This window comes from Epargyreus clarus, unplaced genomic scaffold (assembly GCF_041222505.1).
Source record: "Epargyreus clarus isolate Ecla_fem2 unplaced genomic scaffold, WU_Ecla_fem_2.2 ptg000008l, whole genome shotgun sequence".
Classification (NCBI taxonomy): Eukaryota; Metazoa; Arthropoda; class Insecta; order Lepidoptera; family Hesperiidae; genus Epargyreus; species Epargyreus clarus.
Genome location: NW_027332216.1, coordinates 10,496,437 through 10,516,981, shown reverse-complemented (window position 1 = coordinate 10,516,981; position 20,545 = coordinate 10,496,437). Strand labels below are relative to the sequence as shown.

The 20,545-nt window shown below is 33.0% G+C and overlaps 3 protein-coding genes across 3 annotated transcripts; 2 read left to right on the top strand and 1 right to left on the bottom strand.

The window, feature by feature from the left end:
* Positions 1–2: 2 nt before the first annotated feature.
* On the bottom strand, positions 3–15,338 carry spag4 (sperm-associated antigen 4). Its single transcript, XM_073075971.1, has 8 exons — positions 15,113–15,338; positions 9,040–9,258; positions 8,759–8,839; positions 7,187–7,277; positions 6,952–7,007; positions 1,577–1,766; positions 1,063–1,180; positions 3–426 (listed from the first exon to the last, which is right to left on the bottom strand). The coding sequence occupies exons 1-8, from the start codon at positions 15,216–15,218 to the stop codon at positions 217–219; spliced, it is 1,071 nt and encodes a 356-aa protein (XP_072932072.1). The 5' UTR covers positions 15,219–15,338; the 3' UTR covers positions 3–216.
* LOC140744402 (uncharacterized) lies at positions 3,728–5,950 on the top strand. The gene is made up of 3 exons (XM_073075973.1): positions 3,728–4,390; positions 4,602–4,730; positions 4,942–5,950. Exons 1-3 carry the CDS (start codon positions 3,952–3,954, stop codon positions 5,040–5,042), a joined length of 669 nt encoding a protein of 222 aa, XP_072932074.1. The 5' UTR covers positions 3,728–3,951; the 3' UTR covers positions 5,043–5,950.
* Positions 15,339–15,842: 504 nt separating the features above from the next.
* Positions 15,843–17,035, top strand: LOC140744027 (uncharacterized). The gene has a single exon (XM_073075462.1). The coding sequence runs from the start codon at positions 16,033–16,035 to the stop codon at positions 16,651–16,653; it is 621 nt and encodes a 206-aa protein (XP_072931563.1). The 5' UTR covers positions 15,843–16,032; the 3' UTR covers positions 16,654–17,035.
* The last annotated feature ends 3,510 nt before the right edge of the window (positions 17,036–20,545 follow it).

The following is a 20,545-nucleotide window of genomic DNA, read 5'->3' as shown; positions in this document are numbered from 1 at the left end:
AATAGAATCGACCATGTAATTTATTACAACGAATTACTAGAAATAACATACATTTTGAAGCAATTTAGGAACGATAGAATAAAGGATAAAATATAAAATAATTTCTTGTAAATATTATGAGAGGTTTTCTATAGGTACTTTTTCTGATAATTGTATTCATTTTAGGGGGATCGTTTACCGACTATTTAACAAAGAAAATGAATTTTCATTAGAATATCAATGTATTATTCTATTATCATCAGTTTTGTATACATGGACTCTGTAAATACAAGTATATTTTGGGTTTCCCTGGTTAGACAAAACTCTGAAAACAATGCGTTTCAAAGGGGCATTACCATTGTTTAATGAGTAGTATTGTTTCGCAGGCTTATTGTAGCTGTACATTCCGTCAGCTGCTTTTACGTAAGTACCGTTTTCTAGGACCCCCTGTGAATGTACAAATTAGTTCTTTAATTACGAGTTAAACATCATAGAACAATGCGCTCATTTATTAAATAGCAGGGTCGTTAGGTATCATGACTTTTGAAAATAGTAATTTTTCATTGGCCGTGCAATGTATGGAATTCATGATGTTTCATTCCTTGACGAATCGACGTTTATATTTTCTTTTACCGCTGTGTCGAACATGGTGCGATTTATATTTCTGGTATAAGCGTCAAGATATTAACTGCGTCGTAATTTCGAACTATTCGAACTATTACAAGACCTCTGTGTAGGCGAATTGTCAAGTTGTTCTAAGGAAATCACACTTAAAATAGAGCGCGAATATGCTGTACCTAGGAATGATACGAATTCTCAAAGGGCATGCTAGTTGAATAACAAAAAACTAACTTTTTTGTGATGATGCTGACAACATATACTGCTGAGAATAAAATGAAATACGTCGGTTTAAATGATTTTCCTAATCAATTATCAGGTAAAAAACCGTGACTGCTCAGAAGCAGTTGGACATTAAAAGCGTTACTGTCTTCGAACGTCCCATTAGTACTTTACCAACTACTTTCTCTTGATAACTATTATGGTCCAAACAAAACCATGTTATGGAAACAAATAAATACAAACATAAACTATAAAGATCTTCGGTGCGCTCCTCGCTGTATCCGGTCGCACGTGTTCGAGGCTAAGACTGTTAGTAAACATTTTTCTAGGTAGCTCTATTATAACTTCCCCGTAAGAACCACTGGAAAACATATTACACGGCATTAGGATATACAACAAAAAAATTCAAGTTATAGATAATTCAATTTGAGACGCTAATTGTTCTTACAAATTTTCTGAGCGATGAATTATATGCCTAATAGTTTGCTTTTTCAAGACGGTGGTCGACGGACAAGAGCTGTGACGTCACAAACTTTGAATTAGCTTTGCACTAACCCCTCTTGACATCCAAAAAGTAACGTTGCATCCTCTGTTAAGCATGCTCAGGACTAAAATTTGTAACTTTTCAATGGACTATACATACAAAAAACTATTACCGTGAGTATTAGAAAGTTGCATATACAAACTTATTTATATTTAGTTAATACTTAACTGAAAATACTAACTGCAAAGTAATGAAATATTTTAAGGCATTTACCTAAATGGCCAACAGTCAGAAGGCTTTGGTTGCTTCAAGGCAAGTATCGTATCAGGCGATAGCGCAGTACGCCATAGTGGAACCACTCCCCATAGAGCTACTTGGGTACCCCACTCTTTAGTACCACTACCTATGGTTGCTTTTGCACCGTGTATTAAACGTTTCCTAGGCACGTTGCTGATTGTTTTTTCTGTGAAAAAAGTAAGGCACAAACAAATATCTATTAGGTACTTAATATAATTATGTAGGTAGATTACTGTCCTTAAAGTAACATTTATTTTTAACTTTGTTCTACGTTTAACAGAAATACTACTTCGTAGAATATGTGGTAGAGACTTCGTAAAATAATGGAAGTGATAGCCTAGTGGTTAAGAAACTCGGCCTCTCGATCGAGCGGTCCGAGATTCAAATCCCAGGCATACATCACTGATTTTTCGAAATTATGTGCGTAGGTATTAGGAATTAATTATCACTTGCTAAAAACGGTGAAGGAAAACATCGTGAGGAAACCTGCATACCTGAGATTTTTTAAAAAGATCTCAAAGGTATGTGAAGTCTACCAGTACGCGCTTGGCCAGCGCGGTGGACTATGGCCTAATCTTTCTCTTTATGAGAGGAGACCCGAGCCCAGCAGTGGGACAATAATAGGTTGATGATGATGATGATGATGTGGTACAGTCCTCCAGTGTGACTGTCGTGGCAGCTACTTCTGGTGGCACTAGTTAGTGTCTCCGCAAGAATATTTCTGTCTGATGGTCCACTCCATGCATACATTCACGAGACCGTCTTAGTTTTCAGGGGCAGCAACATATTTGTGACCGACTTTATGTAAGAATCCAATTTTAATACAGAAAGAAGTTTATGGTCGGGACAAATCTTATATCGTCACGTGGACTGCATGGTTATTTAATATTTTAATTCTATAAAAAGCTGCTAAAATCGCTAATAATACGAATTTTAAATTTAGTATTATATTTTACTCATACTTGATGAAGGAAACTCTGCTTAGTCAGAATCTCACAATACACCATTTAAATAAATAAATCATTTAAATTGACCTAAATAATATATTTAAACCCAGCTCACCTTTGTACAGTTGTATATACCTACAGTATAACACTTGTATATAAATACTGAACTGAGTAAAGGGTTTATTCCACAAGTACTTACGTACTGAAACCAACCATTTGGGTAAACAGCATAAGTTTCAAAGTTGTGTATTATGAATTACACGTGTCGAAATTTTCTACATCTAGGTAAAGCGGCTAAGAATTATCTATTCAGTGATACAAGATGTTACACGTCATTGTATTATGTTCAATATGTGTAAAGTAACTCTCTGTTTATGTAGATGCTAAATTAACTAAATTTATTGGAGGTAATATTTGGAGGTTCGGGATTCGATTCACTTCTGACTTTTTACTAGACTTGCGATTTCGTTTTAAATTATATGCATATGACATTAATTATAACATTTTTTCTCTTATAAGTAAGAAGCGAGCATGTAGCCCATTCGATGGCTGATTCGGTGATTAGTTACTATACCTCCGCCACGATGCGAAGAGAATTCATGTAAACAAACCGATATTAGGGTCATCAAAATTTTGGCACTGTAAAAATTACTATTATCCTTGTTTTCATTTTTAATTCAACAAAAAACTTCACAATTAAATTGTATCCATTATTTCTATACCTTATTACATGCAAAGTACTCTCACAACTTTCATATTGTTGCGTATAGACAAAGATGAATAAAATATCCTTATCAGTAAGTAAGTGAAAACCCTGTAAATAAGCGTATGCCAGGTAATAAGAACTTTTGGTTACGATTTTGAAAAATCGAAACAGTCCAACAAAAAAAAAGAGTACGTAAATTTCTTTACAACCCCACTTTTACTGCTTCATTTTAAATTAGCTGCATAATAATTGCTTTATAATCCGACTATTTAAAAAACACAATTGCGTTTCGTTTTATTTAAAGTAGCAAATAATATTTTTTGAAGTGTAAGCTGACATTTTAATTTATCCACTATTTTCGTAGTATATGATTAAATTATTATTTGAAAATAATTTTATTTATACTAATGTATAATATTTTAATAATATCTTTATAATAATAGTTCATTGTTACAAATACAAAAAAAAAACATTTTGTTTACATTGACTGCTTAGCTATAACGAAACGCACTCTCCGAATTTGGTCGTGTTACAATGATGTTTACAACATGGCTGCTTACGATTACGAGTATTGTGCGTGTTAATATCTCTGTTATCCATTGTTATTTGTTTGTTAAATATTCCTGTTATAGTGTTGTTCTGTTATTTTGTTGAGTTTTTTTTTGTTTCGTTTTGTTTGTTTTGTTGTTCTTGTTATAATGAGTGATTCCCAACCGGGTCCGAGTGGCCTGCAGAAGTTTTCTTCTCCAAAGAAGAAACGAGCGAGGTGTTCACTCAGTTCCTCGGAGAAAACAGTTATACAGTTATATTTGACAATAATGGACAAATTGGACGATATGACCTTGAGTGGAATTCGTAGGAAGGTGCACATGTTATTCTTTGATAACGATCCACCAACAATTGAAAAAGTTTTAAATTTAGTGAACGAGGACGACAGCTTACCAAGCTTTAAAAGAACTACCTTTCAAAAAGTTTTAAATAAACTAAAGATTAAATATTTGAAACGGTCGAGACGAAGTGTTCTCATTGAAAAGGAAGAAATTGTGCGATGGCGCTTCTATTATCTTCAAAAAATGTTAAGGATGAGAGAACAAAGACGCAAAATTTATTATTTGGATGAGACTTGGGTTAACGAAGGTACATAAACAATTTTAACTTATTTTTTATATAGAATCAATCATTTCTGTATACTTATTGATCTTTATTTAAACAGTAACCATATAAATTATTATTAATAAGTAGAATTTAAATGTCATAATCAATATTTTATCACATCTTTGGCACACACTGTGTATAAAATTATTTATATTAAAATAATTTAAAGCAATAATATATTATTTGGTTTCAGGACATACAAAAAGTAAAATATGGCAAGACCTTTCCATTGAGTCTGCTCGACAAGCCTATCAGGAGGGACTCTCAACTGGCTTGAAAGCTCCATCGGGAAAAGGGAAGTGCTTGATAGTTGTACACATTGGTATGTTATCATCCTAATATTGTTAGCTTAAGATCACATAATTTCAGATGTGTGTTATCATGGAATTGAAAAAAGTTTTGTAAAAAAATAAACTCATGCATAGCTAATCATTTTAACGTAAAAGTATAGTTTCTATGCCATATAGTCAATATATGATCACTAGACTGCTACATGTACTTTTCACATTTTAATATTTATCATTTTTTTATAGGTAACGAGGATGGATTTGTGGAAAATGCAGACTTAATTTTCGAAAGTAAAAAAGGTGAAGGCGACTATCATAGAGAGATGAACTCGAAGGTGTTTCTCTAGAACTCTAGAAAAATTAGAACCAAACTCCATAATTGTAATGGACAATGCCCCATATCATTCTCGACGCTTGGAACGAGTTCCTTCTATGAATTGGTTAAAAAAAGACATACAAAGTTGGCTAACAGAAAAAGGTATCTCGTTCCAAGCAGAGATGATAAAAGCACAGCTTATCGACTTGGTAACACCTGAACGGGAAAAATACTCAGCATTTGTATGCGATACAATGGCGAAGCAGCACAACATTGAGGTATTAAGATTACCACCGTACCATTGCGAATTAAATCCTATCGAGTTGATATGGGGCCAAGTAAAAGGCCATGTCGCAGAAAAAAACAAAACATTTAAAATAATTGATTTAAAAAAAATATTAAGTGAAGCAATTAAATCTATAACTTCTGCGGCATGGCAACAATGTGTCAATCATGTAATTAAAGAGGAAAAGAAAATGGCAGAACTTGACGGCATTTCAGATAATGTAATTGACAATTTTATTATTCGAGTGACAGACAGTTCAACAAGTCCATCAAGTTCTGCCAGTGATGAAGAAGATTAATAATTTATTTATGATGGTATTCTTTCCCGTTTGATGTAATTCCCGTTTGACGTAAATTTCATGAATAATAACAACATGTCTGTAATTTTGAACAAGACTCTTACAAACTATAATAATTACAATCTGGAGTTTACTAATATCTGCATTCTCTTTATATATAAAAGTACTAACTGGACTAACCTTCGAAATTTCTTCAGGAGTCTTATTCAAAATCTATAATGGGCGGCCAAAAAACCTTAAGGATTTGTATTTTTACATGATGTATTACATACTTGTAATTTGTGCTATTTAATTTAATCATTTTAACCCGTTCATACATGTAATAATAGCTAAATAAATATGTACAAAACTCCAAGTTTTTATTTTTATTTTTAGTTACTACTAAACCAATTTCAATTTTATTTTCCAATCTACTCTGGGAATAGAGTATTTACTAACTTACAGTCTATTTATTCTCTTAGAGTCCAAATACGAGACGTGTACATATTGCCATGGAGGATATTAAACTACCATTACTCTAAATTACATTATTTTATTCATTCTGATTAAAATAGAATATCACACAGCATAATATCTAAGAAAATTGTATAAATTCACTTAATACGCATTTAAATGCTGATTTAAAATATATCTTGCGAGATTATTCTCGAAATCTAATTAAACTCAAAGTCAAATATTTATTCACAATATTTAATTCAAACCAGACATTAGGTATAGTGTATAGAATAGGATAGAAAATAACGGAAATTTTCTTTTATTTTACATAATATTATACATTAATAAATTGTGCTAATGAAAAAAGGTTATTGTTATATGCCCGTTATCGGTTGCTAAGCGACGATTGTTGGTAAACATTCTTCTTCCAATTTGGCTGGAGTATAAGTTACTACTTAGTTTGACGACCCACGTGGCGGAGCGGTCACCATGCCGGTCTGACGCGCAGAGGGTCCCGGGTTCGATCCCCGGCCAAGACAGATTTCTAAATGATGAATTTAGATTTCTGTTTCTGGGTCTGGGTGTTTGTGTATTTGTCTCTGTGTGTGTCCATAGCACCCACGATACAGGGAATCCTAGTGTGGGGCTGTGAGTGTAGAAAGCGTTTAAAAAAAAAAAGCGTTTAAAACTTACGTAGTAGCAATTCTGTTATAAGGCAAAAATAGGAAAGAGCACTTACGAGTACTTTAATAGGTTAAGTAAACATCGTGAGTAAAATCGCGCGAGCGTCTTCTATGTTCTCAAAGTTTTATGAAATCTACCAATTCGCACTTAGCTATGCTGTTGGAATAAGGCCTAAAGAATATTAATTTTGAGGTGAGACCCAGGCCCACCAATGGCTAAATAGATGTACCAACTTACTTGTTTCAATATTCGGCGAACTAATCATAAACTTTCTTCTTACTTTGAGTGTTTTTCTGAAATTATAATTTTGTTAGATCCTCCTTTAAATCAGAGAAATTAGTGTATTACTAAACATAAGGATATTTCAGTATATGAATAAAAATGTACTAAAGTTTCTTAGATTCAAATAATTGCTGTAATTGTTGTTTTAGTGTAATTGCTGTAATTGTTGTTTTAGTGAGCGAATACCTACCGTAATTCTTGTTCAATTCGTGATAGTAATAAGGTCAAGTGTCTCAATCTATGACAACATTCTTCGCTTACAGATGAAGAAGGGAAACCAACTAAAACAAAATAGAGAACAATTGGCAATAAACTTTTTTTTACCAAAGTACATACCTATAACTAAGAACATAGGTATATCTTTCTTCATTTTAGGTAGATAATTAAAGTAAAACTCTTACTACTACTGTAAAATGAATTTCTGCTTTGTAGTGTTACTGTTCAGGTCTGACATTGTAGTAAGGGGCATAATTACAAGAAGAGTTTTAGTCCTTAAGGGTAGTAGAGAGTTTATGGCGACATCCCATGGGTGGTACTTTAGCCACATAAAAACTACCCAAGTATATAAAAAGTTATGTACAATCTCGCAAAACAGTCGAGATATCAGAACCACGGTCATGTACTAAATGGAGTATAAAAGTCCTCATCTACTAACTACTAACGGAAAATGTCCTGTGGGAATAATACAGACGATAGCTCTGATTAATTCCCATAGTTTCTGGAAACGAATGAAAAAAGTTCGAAACAGTGATTGGATTGGATTCTACCCATGAACGATTATAGGACAACACAATAAAGCATTAAACTGGGTATTATTTAGCGTCAATTACATGCTGTTTGTACTTTCTAGGAATAGCTTTAGAGCCGTTTCGTTTCACAGAATTGCATTTAGAGTCATTTGACTATTTCATTAGTCGGTGCAGTGGCTAATACTTTATTTAATACGTGCTACTGATTTACGGCATTGGGCTAACCTTTTTGATACTTTTACCTCATATTTGTATAATTTATTTTAACTTATAATTATTTAGTTTATTTTTAGTATTTAGTAGAAGTAATCTATAAATACATTCTTATTGTTCTTTAAAATGGCCTAAGTAATTGCAAATTGTACCTAAGCCAACTACGAGTATGTACCTGATCGGTCTTATGAAATAAAATATTTAATATAAAAATTAGATATCTCGCATGAAAGCTTCACTGCCAGGAATTGAATGAGAGTGATCAGATTTCAAGGATCTGCATTAGAAAGTGCGCCAATGCCAAACTCGTGCAACTCGGCAACTCGCTTTCCGTTAACTCTATCAAACGTTTTAAAGCAATAAAATTATTAGTATACATTTCTTAATAGAACAGGAGTAAAAATATTATAGAGGCTGATTACAGGTGAGTGACATAATACAGCAGTTCCCTTGTTGTTGGTATTGTTTACCACCATTAAGTTGTCAAGTCAGTGTTTAGAGTAATGATAATGCTCACTTTGAACAACATCAAAGTTGTAATTTGACATCATTGAGTAAAAGCAAAGTTATGATTTTTATAACAGGAAATTGGGTGTTTAATATTTATCGAAGAAAAAAGGCGCTTGTCGGTTATTCTTTGTGAGGTAAAAAGGGAAAGTTCCCATAAGTTTGTTTTCTTTGAGCGGTTTCCTCAATACTGGTGTATCGTAGGGGAAAATCGTGTTGTTCATGTTGATCAAGTATTGTATTGAGCAGTTTATTTGTTTAATTTCTCTAGCAACCAACGAATAAGTACTTACCAAAACTGAAAAGTTTGATGTCCGGGAGAATTGATTTTAGTAACTCAGTTTTCGGTATTTTCTCTGGAGCCCAAAGTGGCACTATGAAAAATAAAAATATATTTATGATATAGGTAATAATTTACAATTTTGGAATGCGTGACATTAACACAAAACAAAAAATACAGTTAGTGCTACACTAACTTCACATATACCTAAATGTAGGTACATGCAATATGTATGCTTTAATTATATTTGTCTGTATTGCTTACGAAGATTAATTAAGTAAAAGGTATACTAACCAATTAATCCTAATCCGATGAAAATAAATATTAGTAACGTCATTAGTTTTTGTGTGCTGCATTTTCCTTTAACCTTCTGTTTGACCTTCTTAGTCCTATTCTCATCAAAATATCTACTTTTGTCGTGTAGATATTCCCATATGTTTTCCCTTAATGGGTACGAGGTAGCTTCCCAAGTCGGCAATACTCGCCGTGGCTTTCTCCTTTCATAAACCTTTCCTGCGCAGAACGAAATGGACCATGGTTACCTGTTCTCTAATTTGATTAGCCCGTGCGGAGTGCCGTGTAATTAATGTTCTAAATTTTCATCTCCGCTCACCACTTTTAGTTGGAGCTCGCGTCAGACATTTTTTTATACGCTGTGTGCATGCCTAATGGAATATGATATTTGTTTAAAGTTAGATTTTACACACATTGTAAACTTTCACTTGAAATTAAAATTTTGATGAACTTTTATATGAATTATCTGTAAGCACTACATTTGTTATTTGAATTTTTATGTTAATGAAAAAGCAAATGTTTGTGCATTTTATGTTAACTGACCGCAGTGATTTTTTAACTTTGTAAAATATAATCTTATATTACGAGTATGTACCTACAACTAGTCTTACATGTAATCGAATATAGTATATAATCGCAATATGTACGGATTAATTATAGTAGACATTTGATTAATTACCTGAAAGATAATTATTAAAACATATTTTCAATCTTCGTTATTATTTTGCAAATTTTCTAAGAAATCTTTGTAGAGAGGCTGTCTAACATACCTACCTATAATCTACTTCATATTTATCAAATATAAATATCAATGGACGTGAATTATAACTCTAATACACAATTATAATGATTTCACACGTTTCTCGTAAATAATTCAACGGTCAGCAGATGGCATGCTCCAATTGCATTATGCAAGCTGGTCGACCACGACGAATCGGTTTTTAGGTCACAAATTAGGAACAGCTAAGGTAATAACTTTGCTTCCGACACTGTGAAAGAAAGTCAAGAGCGGCGGAAATTTTTAAAAGAGGTATAATGCGTTTATTTGTAAGAAATTATGTAGGCTACATTAAACTTTTCCGATCGTATTAGTTAGTTTTTGTATACACAGGTGTTCAATGTTAATATCGTATTTATAACTTGGTTTTTACCATAAATAAAGTTTATAGTAAAAACGGCGGATCTTGTATGTTTTTTATACATTAGACAGGGGAAAAGAGAAAATGCAGGTTTTGCGTCGATGATGGAATGTTGCTATGAATAATCAGGAACATAAACAGAGAAAAAATGAGGATGAATGATCAGAGTCTCGAATGCTAATTAATCTCTAATACGCACAAAATTGAAAAAAAGACAGTGGATTGGTTAGAACCTTGCGGTTAGACCCTACAGCGTATTGCAAATTTCATTTAACGTTCACTATTTGTTGGTTTATTTTTTAAAAACCAATTTGAAAGCATCTAAATTCAAAACTAACAAAGATTTTTGCCATACTTCATTTTGTCTCTAATTACATTCCATTATTTATAAACCTTTATTCTGTACATAATAGATAGAGCTTCTATAGCTCATTGTTTTGAGCTGCGATGAAATACTAAAAAAACCTTTCTCGATTTCTCTTTAATTCAGTGTTGACAAACGTACCGCAAACCACAGTTGTTAATCCGAACTATAGATTAAAATCAAACCAGTTTGAATAAGCTTTACTATAAAAACAAAACACATTTGGATAAATATTGCGAGATGTAAATTTTAGAAACATAATTTTTTGAAATACTGGTATATTGAAAACAATATTCGCGCTGCTAAGTGCTTTTAGTATTCAATTTGTTGTGTACTCGGAATTTCAATAAGACAGAAAATTTTAAACAAATCACATGACTTTTCAGAATTGGGAAACATGACATCTTAGGTATATTATCTTTTGAAAATATATTTTTCAGTGGTACGCGTGCTTAGACGTATCTTATAACCCCTCATATATTAAAACCTATTACGACGTATAAGACGATATATGTGGTTATGTACCTACTAATTAATAATTCCACATATTATGTATTTCACCTTATCCTGCAATAAATGCAATGAATTGAATAAAGAACACATTAAATTGAGGCTGGTTTATATTTAAATCAAATTGTAATGTGAACACAATCCAAATGAAAATTGATTATGTACTTTTCATAGCTTTCAAAACTGTGATTATAAACACGTTTATATTAAAAATAATACTTTGTTATTGTATTGTGACGCAGGTAACGGTACCATTACGCGAAACATAAATAAATTTGTAGCGACGTAAACGAGTTTCTACATAAATTGTTTTACTCGGGGGCAGTTTGATTCCCCAGGAGATGTGGACGGCTATTGTGTGTATAATATGTTATAATACTTAATTTATTTTAGATGAAGATTATTTTAGTAAAATATTATGACTAAAAAGTGGGTTGTCTTGATATGTAACAACTACCTTCTTCCTTTTTGAGCGATAAAAATAAGTAATCCAATTTGTTATCAAGTCATATTGAATTGTTAGAATTAAAATTATAATAATAGTTTTTAGATGACATGTATATTTGCAAGCCACTTAGTGGCAGAATAAGCGACTATGTAACAAAAATGTGTAACAACTAACAATTACCTTATTCACAAATAAACTGATTTGATTTGATTTACCCTGTAAGTGGTCACTGCTTCTTAACTTACTTCTTATTGCCTTGTGTTTGAACTCACCTCAACTCACTTAGCCAGGGCGGTAGATCATGAGCCATAATTTATGGCCTAAGCTCTTCTCACATTAAGAATAGATGCTCAGCAGTGGGATAATAATTTGTAAATGATAAAGCGGGTTGCAGCAGTGGCCACATAAGATGAACATACATCAGATGGATTGTAAACTGGTTTACCTACTATTTCATGAGTTAATACAATTTCTTCCATGACCTTCTATTTAAAAAGTTTATCGAACAGTTAGAATGACTGCAGAAACATTTTCATTCTTCTATTTTAATTACTTCGCACAGTCATACGAAAGTATTCAAAAGTACGGTAGTGGCTTTGAACTAGTTTGCTCGTATCTCAGAGTCTAGGTACGTGTTCTAAAATCTATGTTGTAGATACAGTCAGCAGGTATCTCTCTCAGTGGTATTTCTCATGAAATATTCTTAGAGCTTGTTTATTTAGTGAAATCGCTAAGTTTGTGGGTCACGGGACTGCTGACCGAGACACGGCACGTCAATGTAGCTGCAATTAAAATTTAATCTTGTTTTGTTTCTTTTAATCTGGCTCTAGATTTCGGTTGTTGTTAATTGGATTTAGATGCCCTTTCAATTGCAGTGGCACTACCGCAAAACATACCTCAGAGATATGTCAAAGGTTTACATTTAACAACGCTGCTGCATTCTGAAGGGTATGGTATGACAGAGACCCTCATACGAGGCATTCCGATTTAGTCTAGACTAGATCTCAAGTAGGACTTACTAATGGACGTTCATGAGATGCAGTAATCTTTACTATGTACCTAACTTAACTACTACTGGTCATAAGGAGGTTTATATATGTTTTTGTCAAATTTACTTCACATTGTATGTGTCTTATCCGAGATAGATTATAGACACAACTCGAGTTAGAAACGATTACAAAGACTTTTTGCGCCATGACCAATCTATGTTTTTTACAAATTTACTTCACATTGTATGTGTCTTATCTGAGATAGATTATAGACACAACTCGATTTAGAAACGATTACAAAGACTTTTTGCGCCATGACCAATCCGTCTTCCATCACATAAAAATAACACACGTGTAGTAAATATTTAATATTATTATGCCTATTTTGCATTATAGTTGATAGCGTCAGACAGAAACATAGATTAGTTCAGTACGAACGGCTGGTACTAATCCTTGGATTAGTAAATGATTCATGGATTAGCACAATTTACGCTGACAGTAATGTGTAGTAATGTGTGTTTTAACTTAGTTTGTATGCACGAGTACAATATATGTACGTACATACGAGTACACAAAGCGGGTTCCATTTTGGTGTTATATAATATGATTCAAATAAGGAAGCATAAATATACTAAATGTTGAAAGTTAATGTTGTTTGCTGCGTTGAATTCATTTGTTTGTATATCATCGATTGTAAACAAGCGTACAGGACACTTGTTAGTAAGCTGTCAGTGCTGCCCATAAATTGACCTACTCGGGTTTAGAGGTTTTATCTCAAGTTGACGAAAGTATCGTTGCCTACTCCTATATTATTTCAGCGTTTAGAGCGGTTATTCACGATAGTGATTAAAATTTGTCTATTTATCTATACTATTGTTCTATTATGAGTTATATATCAAGTACACTGTATAAGAATAAATAAAAAATAAGGAATATCAGACCGAATGGAGCTCGGTGTACCAGTGGAAATAGAGTAGCGATTAGTCATACGTGCAATACTTAGTTATTATTGCAATACGAGTCCAATTGGTTGCAGACATTGTAAGCCACTCTATTACAGCGTTTCCCGTCGTGCATGTTATTACATAGTGTGCTACTGGCGAATAGGCCATATCAATTGTATTAATCTCGAGCCACCTACGAATTAGTGCAATTATGCACGTGACGTATTCCTAGCTTATCGTACATTTATACTTTGTTACGATACTAACTAAAAATAGATTTGTTTCGGAGGCATATTTGATATGTCGTTTTTTTTCATTTTTAATTGTATACGTTTTTTTGGTTGAATAGTGTGTTCAAGAAGTAAATAATTTTTATGAATAGTTGTTTTTGTTTCTTTTTAAGCTGTCGCACCCAAAGAGTAATAAACGGGACTCTATTAATAAGCATCCGCTGTTTTGCTCCATATTAATACATACAAACATCTAACGATGATACGAAATCCTTTTTGTACTAGTACGACTCAAATTGGTGGATATTTTGTATTTCTTATTTTCAGACGTTTAACGTTTATTAGTAGAATCGATCTTAACCTGTTTTTGTTTACCGAAATTCGAAATTTAAAGATTTTGACATTGTTAAGTATTTTTTATCTTAATAAATATGTTAAGATCGAGTTTTGCGTGCTAATTGCCTACGATTGCACGCCTATTGGTTTAACCAATGAGGCTTATCTTATTATTCTTCAATGGCTTAACTTGAGATCTATACAATTGTGTATTAAATACAGTTTTGTGCACTGGTATTCCCACACAAGTATCGTATGTCAAAATGTGTCACAAACACTCATACTCTGAGCAGATGTCTAAACATAACATTTAGATGCCAGTCTGGTCGAGGCTACTACCAAGAGCCCTTACATATTAGACGGTGTACAATATAGACTCTACATAATACACAGGGTAATCTTTTCATGTGGGCTTGGAAAGTAATACACCTTTACTTTGTCATTCATACTTGCTGCCCACAAACTTGCACCATACAAAATGTTTTTTTCGTGAACTCGTTCGATCTTTGCCTAGGTAAAAATATTAAAAAAAACCGTTTGATAGAGATTTCGTTATCAAAATTGACTTCGTAGCTCTTTTCAACATTTATCGCTATTCTTATGGTGTCGGATTTGGCCTTTCTTGCACACTTGAAAATATCACCCTGTACCTATACTAAGTATATAAAATCTACGTCGCAGTTATACCAGGAATTGTTCATTTTATATTAAGAGTCCATTAGGTTGTTCTGTCTATATTACAAAGGAAATCCATTTTCGTATTTGCTATTCATCCTTGGGATTCCGAGATCGTAAGGATTACTCGCGAAGTTTAATGAAAAACGCATTTTAAGATTAACACGGAATTTCTGAACAAAATAATTTTTGAGAATTAGTATGTACGTAATTAAATAATGCTGTTTCTTTGTGAACGTATTATTTATATTATTAAAATTGATACACGTGTTACAATACAGCGTAGGTGGATACTTATAGAATTTTTTTTTAGAAAAACAGTATAATCAGATTTACGGAGTTTTGTAACAGTTTCTATCCAGTTTCTATTAACTTTTTAAGCATACGATGTAATTTTTTACATCGTATGCTGTAGTTTCGATAATAATAGGCACTAACCTGACGAGCACCATGGTGGAACACCAATAATATTGTTCTGTGATATGTCGCTACTGTTCAAGCTTTCGGTAGCCTTTCTGTACGCACTTCTAGTTACCATTACCATTTATACGTACAAAAACAAATTATTTTACAAGCAACAGTCCTATTTTTGCACAAATCAAAAGTATTACGCAACATTTGTAGCCCACTCGATTTAAAAATTCATTTATTATATCGAGGTATTCGGTATTGACAGTTACATTCCCGCCATTCTGTAAGTTTTCAAATTACTTCTAATGGAGCAAGCAAAGGTCAATGTAATCTTACAGCCAAGTTCAGGGGACGTGAAAATTTTCTTGACGTTGATTAAAAATAAAATGAACACCTACACGAAATTTAAATTTACCAAGTGCCGATTAGCAAAAGTAATTTTCATAAATTAGAAGGTTATATCAAATTAATTATTATATACCTAGGTATTAAGTACCTATGTACAAAATATTATACCTTTTATTATATGTTTTCAATGGTTATATTTTTATTTTCAATTTAATTAGTGCTAACTAAAAAGTGTTCTGATTTTATTATTAACTTAGAGAATTATTTTCTTAACGTAAACAATGAGCTATTCGATTCATACTAATCGTTGATCGAAGGGAAATTTAAATTTTTCTAATAATATTTTATTGATACTTTTAATTCAAAAATAACATTTATCCAGAGAGCTAAAATAGAATAATGTAAGTGATTAATAAGTAAGACATGCTTTCTTTTATTTAAACTTGTTCTCAAAACCAAATAACTAACTGACCCCAGTACCGTTACCTGCATTACACAGCCATAATTAATTGTTCCTGCTTATTGAGTCTTGAAATTGAAATTTCATAGCGAAGGTATTAAATAAATTTAAGTACTCGAGGCGGAACAGTGTTAAAGAAATGTTCGTGGTAATTGTTGTTTTTTGTGTTATGTTTAAAGCCGCCGCTCAGGATCAAGCGCTGAGCACGGCCAGCCCTCAAGCATCACCATTTTTGGATTTGTTTACTGGTGCATCAAATTACTACGGTGATTCGATAAGGAAGGCATACGATCCAGGATATTATGGATGCCCCAAATCAGATACACTTTCATCGTTCGCAAGCATGCTAGCGAGCGCTGCCAAGATAATGTTTTCGGCTGCAGTCATAATGTTCCTGAAACTATTGGCAGGAAAGCTGTTACTGGTTCCTTTAGCCGTCGCAGTGCTCGCAAAGTTGGGACTTAAGACTCTCTTCCTTTGGCCGGTTATATCAAAGATGATAAAATACTTTAAAAGAAAAAAGAGAAAGGGTCACAAGTCACGGATGATTACTGATTGTTCACAACGACTCGCTTGCGTGATTCAAAGGTCCTCGAAAAGCGACTGGAGTAGCAGTTTTGGGGCGGCTGTGACGTTTCTACTCGTAGATGACGTCGATGAGGATAGTACCATTGCCAAATCTCTGCTAAGTGTTTTAGCGGGGGACAAAGTCGCTCAATGCATGTCAATAGATTGCGGTTCCGGGGTCGATATAAGCTGACACAGTAATGTTTACAAGTACGCGAAAATGTAGGCCAATGCATAGTTGCTTTATTCTGAATTCCGACTGATACACTTTGCATTCTACTTACACATCGATCTTACATTGTTATACCCGTATCATAAGTGCTTTTAACCAGACATATATGTAACATGGCATTGAAGTATCAAAAAGTGGTGTCAATAATGTTTTTTACTTTACTTTGTGTTACGTGTGATCCTGGATTTCATCCGTATAGAGCGCAAACAATGTTTAATGAAAATCGATATCCTCCTCTCGCATATCGAAACTATTATCCATCGGATAACTATGTAATACCGTCGGAGCAACAGCGAATATACCACACAAGACCTTCCAATTACCATTTGGAAGAACAACGCAACGTTGCCAATTCCAGTTTTACATTTAGTGATTTTCTCAATGCTGTTAATGAGTTGGACAGTGATCCTGAAGAGCTTCGTGCAGCTGATACAAGACAAAGCTTTCCATCATACTTTTCGGATCTGCGAGTAACAGGTTCAGCTAAACATGGACATCAGAAGAAACAACATACAGAAGTAGCCCACTATCAGACTTATACAACAGAAATGCCGACAACGGATAACCCAGGAATTAGTGTTCCATTCCTAAAACCGGATTGGGGCAGTATTTCTAAACCAGCATCAAATACGGGCATGGATAAATGGAGCGGTTTACTTCAATTAATCTTAGCTTTCCTAACTGGTTCTAAGTCAGGCGATCTTGAATTCAAAGGTTTCAAAGATATAATCGTGAACGGATTGGTGAAGCCGATCTTAACTGCGAAGGGCAATATAAAGTCTTTCATAAGCAAGATTTCGATACCACTTTTGTCTCTACTACTGATAAATGTTGAAATCCTAGTAACAGTTTGGTGGTTATGGGAGGATTGCCCGAAAGAAGCGAAAATGGAATCTATGAGTTTCAAATCCGCAAATAGTACTAACGCGTAAATATCTGAATAAAGTTTTACCCAGTTTTGTTATCTAAAGATAACTGTATATAGTACTATAACAATATTGTATATTTTAGTGTAAGATGCTTATGAATTAAACTGTTTTATAATTGTCGTGCCTTTTATTTTTATTTAGGCAATACTCTTTAAATTTTATGTGTTACACTTTAAGTATTTAAAAATTTAATAAAATATTTAAACAGACTAAATACACAATTAGAAGCATAATGTTTTATGTAACACAATTATTGAATGATTCGTTTATAAATATTGATATTATCTTAAAGATTTTAGCTTATCTAATGAAATTAAAAATTGATACATAACAACGGTATATAAAACAACAAATAATATGAAAGAAATTTAAGCGTAATTATAAAAATTTAATAGGGTGGAATACGGATTCTGCGTGTCTATTAAATTATTCATTAATTTGTTTGATGCTAAATTCACCTTTTGTAGCTATATAAAACTATTTGGCCTACTTTGGGTTATTAAAATTATACAGTATACTTCAATGTACAGCAATGAAAACATTACTTTATAGCGTGATTATGATATTAATTTACATAACATAAATTAATATAATTCCTATAAATAACATAAAATATATAATTTTAATATGCTTTTGATACCTGTGTATTCATTACCGGTAATTTAATATACCTAGTTGTTTTTTTTCGGCTAGTTCGGTAAGCAGATTTCATTTACGTTTTTGGATTTTGATCATCCTTATTAATCTGGAAATGTTTAAAAATGGTTTTTGTTTGTAATTAAATTAAATTTTGGGGAGTTAAACCCCAAAATTTTTACTTACGCGGTCTCAACCGAAATTATTACTTACACTAATATTGAACTGGCTTTTTTTCAATTCTTCTAGCATAACGTATGTTTCTTCCTTTTTCCCGTACTTTAATACCACTACCGCGTATTATTTGACGTTCCACAGGAGAGGAGGAAATTGACAAGCCATAACATTAATAGGCCTATCCCAAAAACTTATTACTAAAATTATGTTATTGAATAAACCCGTATATTTCATCTGTTTTGAACAAAGTGAAACAGAGCATTCATATGAAAGCTAACTCGTTGGATGTGTAGTGTCCCTGGCGTCATTCAATAAAATTCTAGCACAAAGGGATATAATTGGACACAGGTGGGCTCTGTGTATGAAATACATACACGAATAATGCACTAGAATATTCTATGTATGCTCATACTTGTTTAGTGTGGATATACGCAGAAGTGGAATGGTTTGGTATTCGTAACAGATTGGCTATTATTATAATAGAATAACTTTATTTTTGATAATTGATGCATAATGATTGATAATTATTAAGTGATTGTTTAAATATGCTAAGTTAATTGCAAGTGCTATATAAAGTGCTAAGAGGGTGCAGATACACTACCACTAAGTGCCGATGTTTTTCCGATTAGAATAGCAAAGGTAAACCTACTGCTGCTGATGGAAATCTATAATAAACCCAGGGAACATTAGAGTTCTACCTGAGGTCGGCCACAAATTCGTTTTTACACCTGAAGTCTAAGTTGAAACATCTCGGATATGTATTTTCCCTTAACCAGAACAGCGCGTAACACCGCTGTTACCAGGCAGAACAGATGTCGGTGGTTTCTGAAGACTCACACCACAAAGCCTTCTGTCCTTAACTAACCAAACTAGGTTAATACCAAAAAGACTACAGGCACGTAACACGTGTAAATAAGGCATTAGTTGACGGCATCCGCTCGCACAGCGCAAATGAGATTAGGCGACAGGTGTCTGCATTCGTTACAGCATCCCCACTGCGCCTAATTGGGTAACTAACTGATAGGTCTATACATGTGTGATGAGGTTGGAGGATTCAAGATTTGATCCCGCAGAATTTTGTGTGACAAACACAGGATTCTTGGATTTTTATCTAAATTGTACTACTGTTGGCGTCTCGCTGCTGAAAATTATTATTGCTATCCTTGGCTACATATTCTAATGTAATTCATGTCGAAAATATAAAAATAGATTTAATTACCTACTTGAGGCATTTCCATAGTCAAATTGTAATAAAGTAAATGGGCCCAGTGGTTTTTGAGGCATAACCGTATAACCGGACAGATAGAAGAACGCAGTGATTTATAACATGAAGAGCATGAAACAAAAGTATTGAGTCAAACCAAATTAGATTACAGGTGTATCGTTACTTTTAAGAACTAAGACGGAACGACTCGTGTACCTAAGTGGTTCTGTCTTACCTTACTTACTCTTCAACTACCAACCTACCTTTCAAACGCCAAACATCAGTGGTTATCACTGATATTATAAAATAGAAACAGGTGCAGTTGGACTACAGGGTTCCACTAATTTTATTTTAATTATATTTTAATAAAAAGTACTTAAATAGTTAATAAAACGTGTCAGTCTTAAAGAGGTCGTGTAATGGAATTAGGCGGCAGGTGTCTGCAATCGTTAGAGCAATGTGCTTAATTGGTTAATGGACTACGACACTGTGACGTCACATACTGCCGCGTCAGATTATCTATGCTTATTAAATAAATGTTATCGTAACAAGCATGGTTACATTTTACGAAATACTTAAACTTTTTGAACTGTTAAGAAATATACAATAATAGATGTGAAAAGTTAAAATGTTTTGTGAAAAACAAATAAAACAATCACTTTGGTAGAGCCGTCGCATAAAAGAATAATCATATTTGAATTTTTAAAAATAGAAAGTTATATTTATGTGTGTGTTCCGAAATATTTTTTTTTTTGTGGAATGGAATTAACTTTTATAAGAATATTTGAATGTTCTATTTTTAAAGATGACGTATAGTTACTTAGTTAATTACTTACATTTAGGAACTTTACTGAACTGTTTAAGTAAACATAACATATTTTTATTAACATATTTTTTAAATTAAATG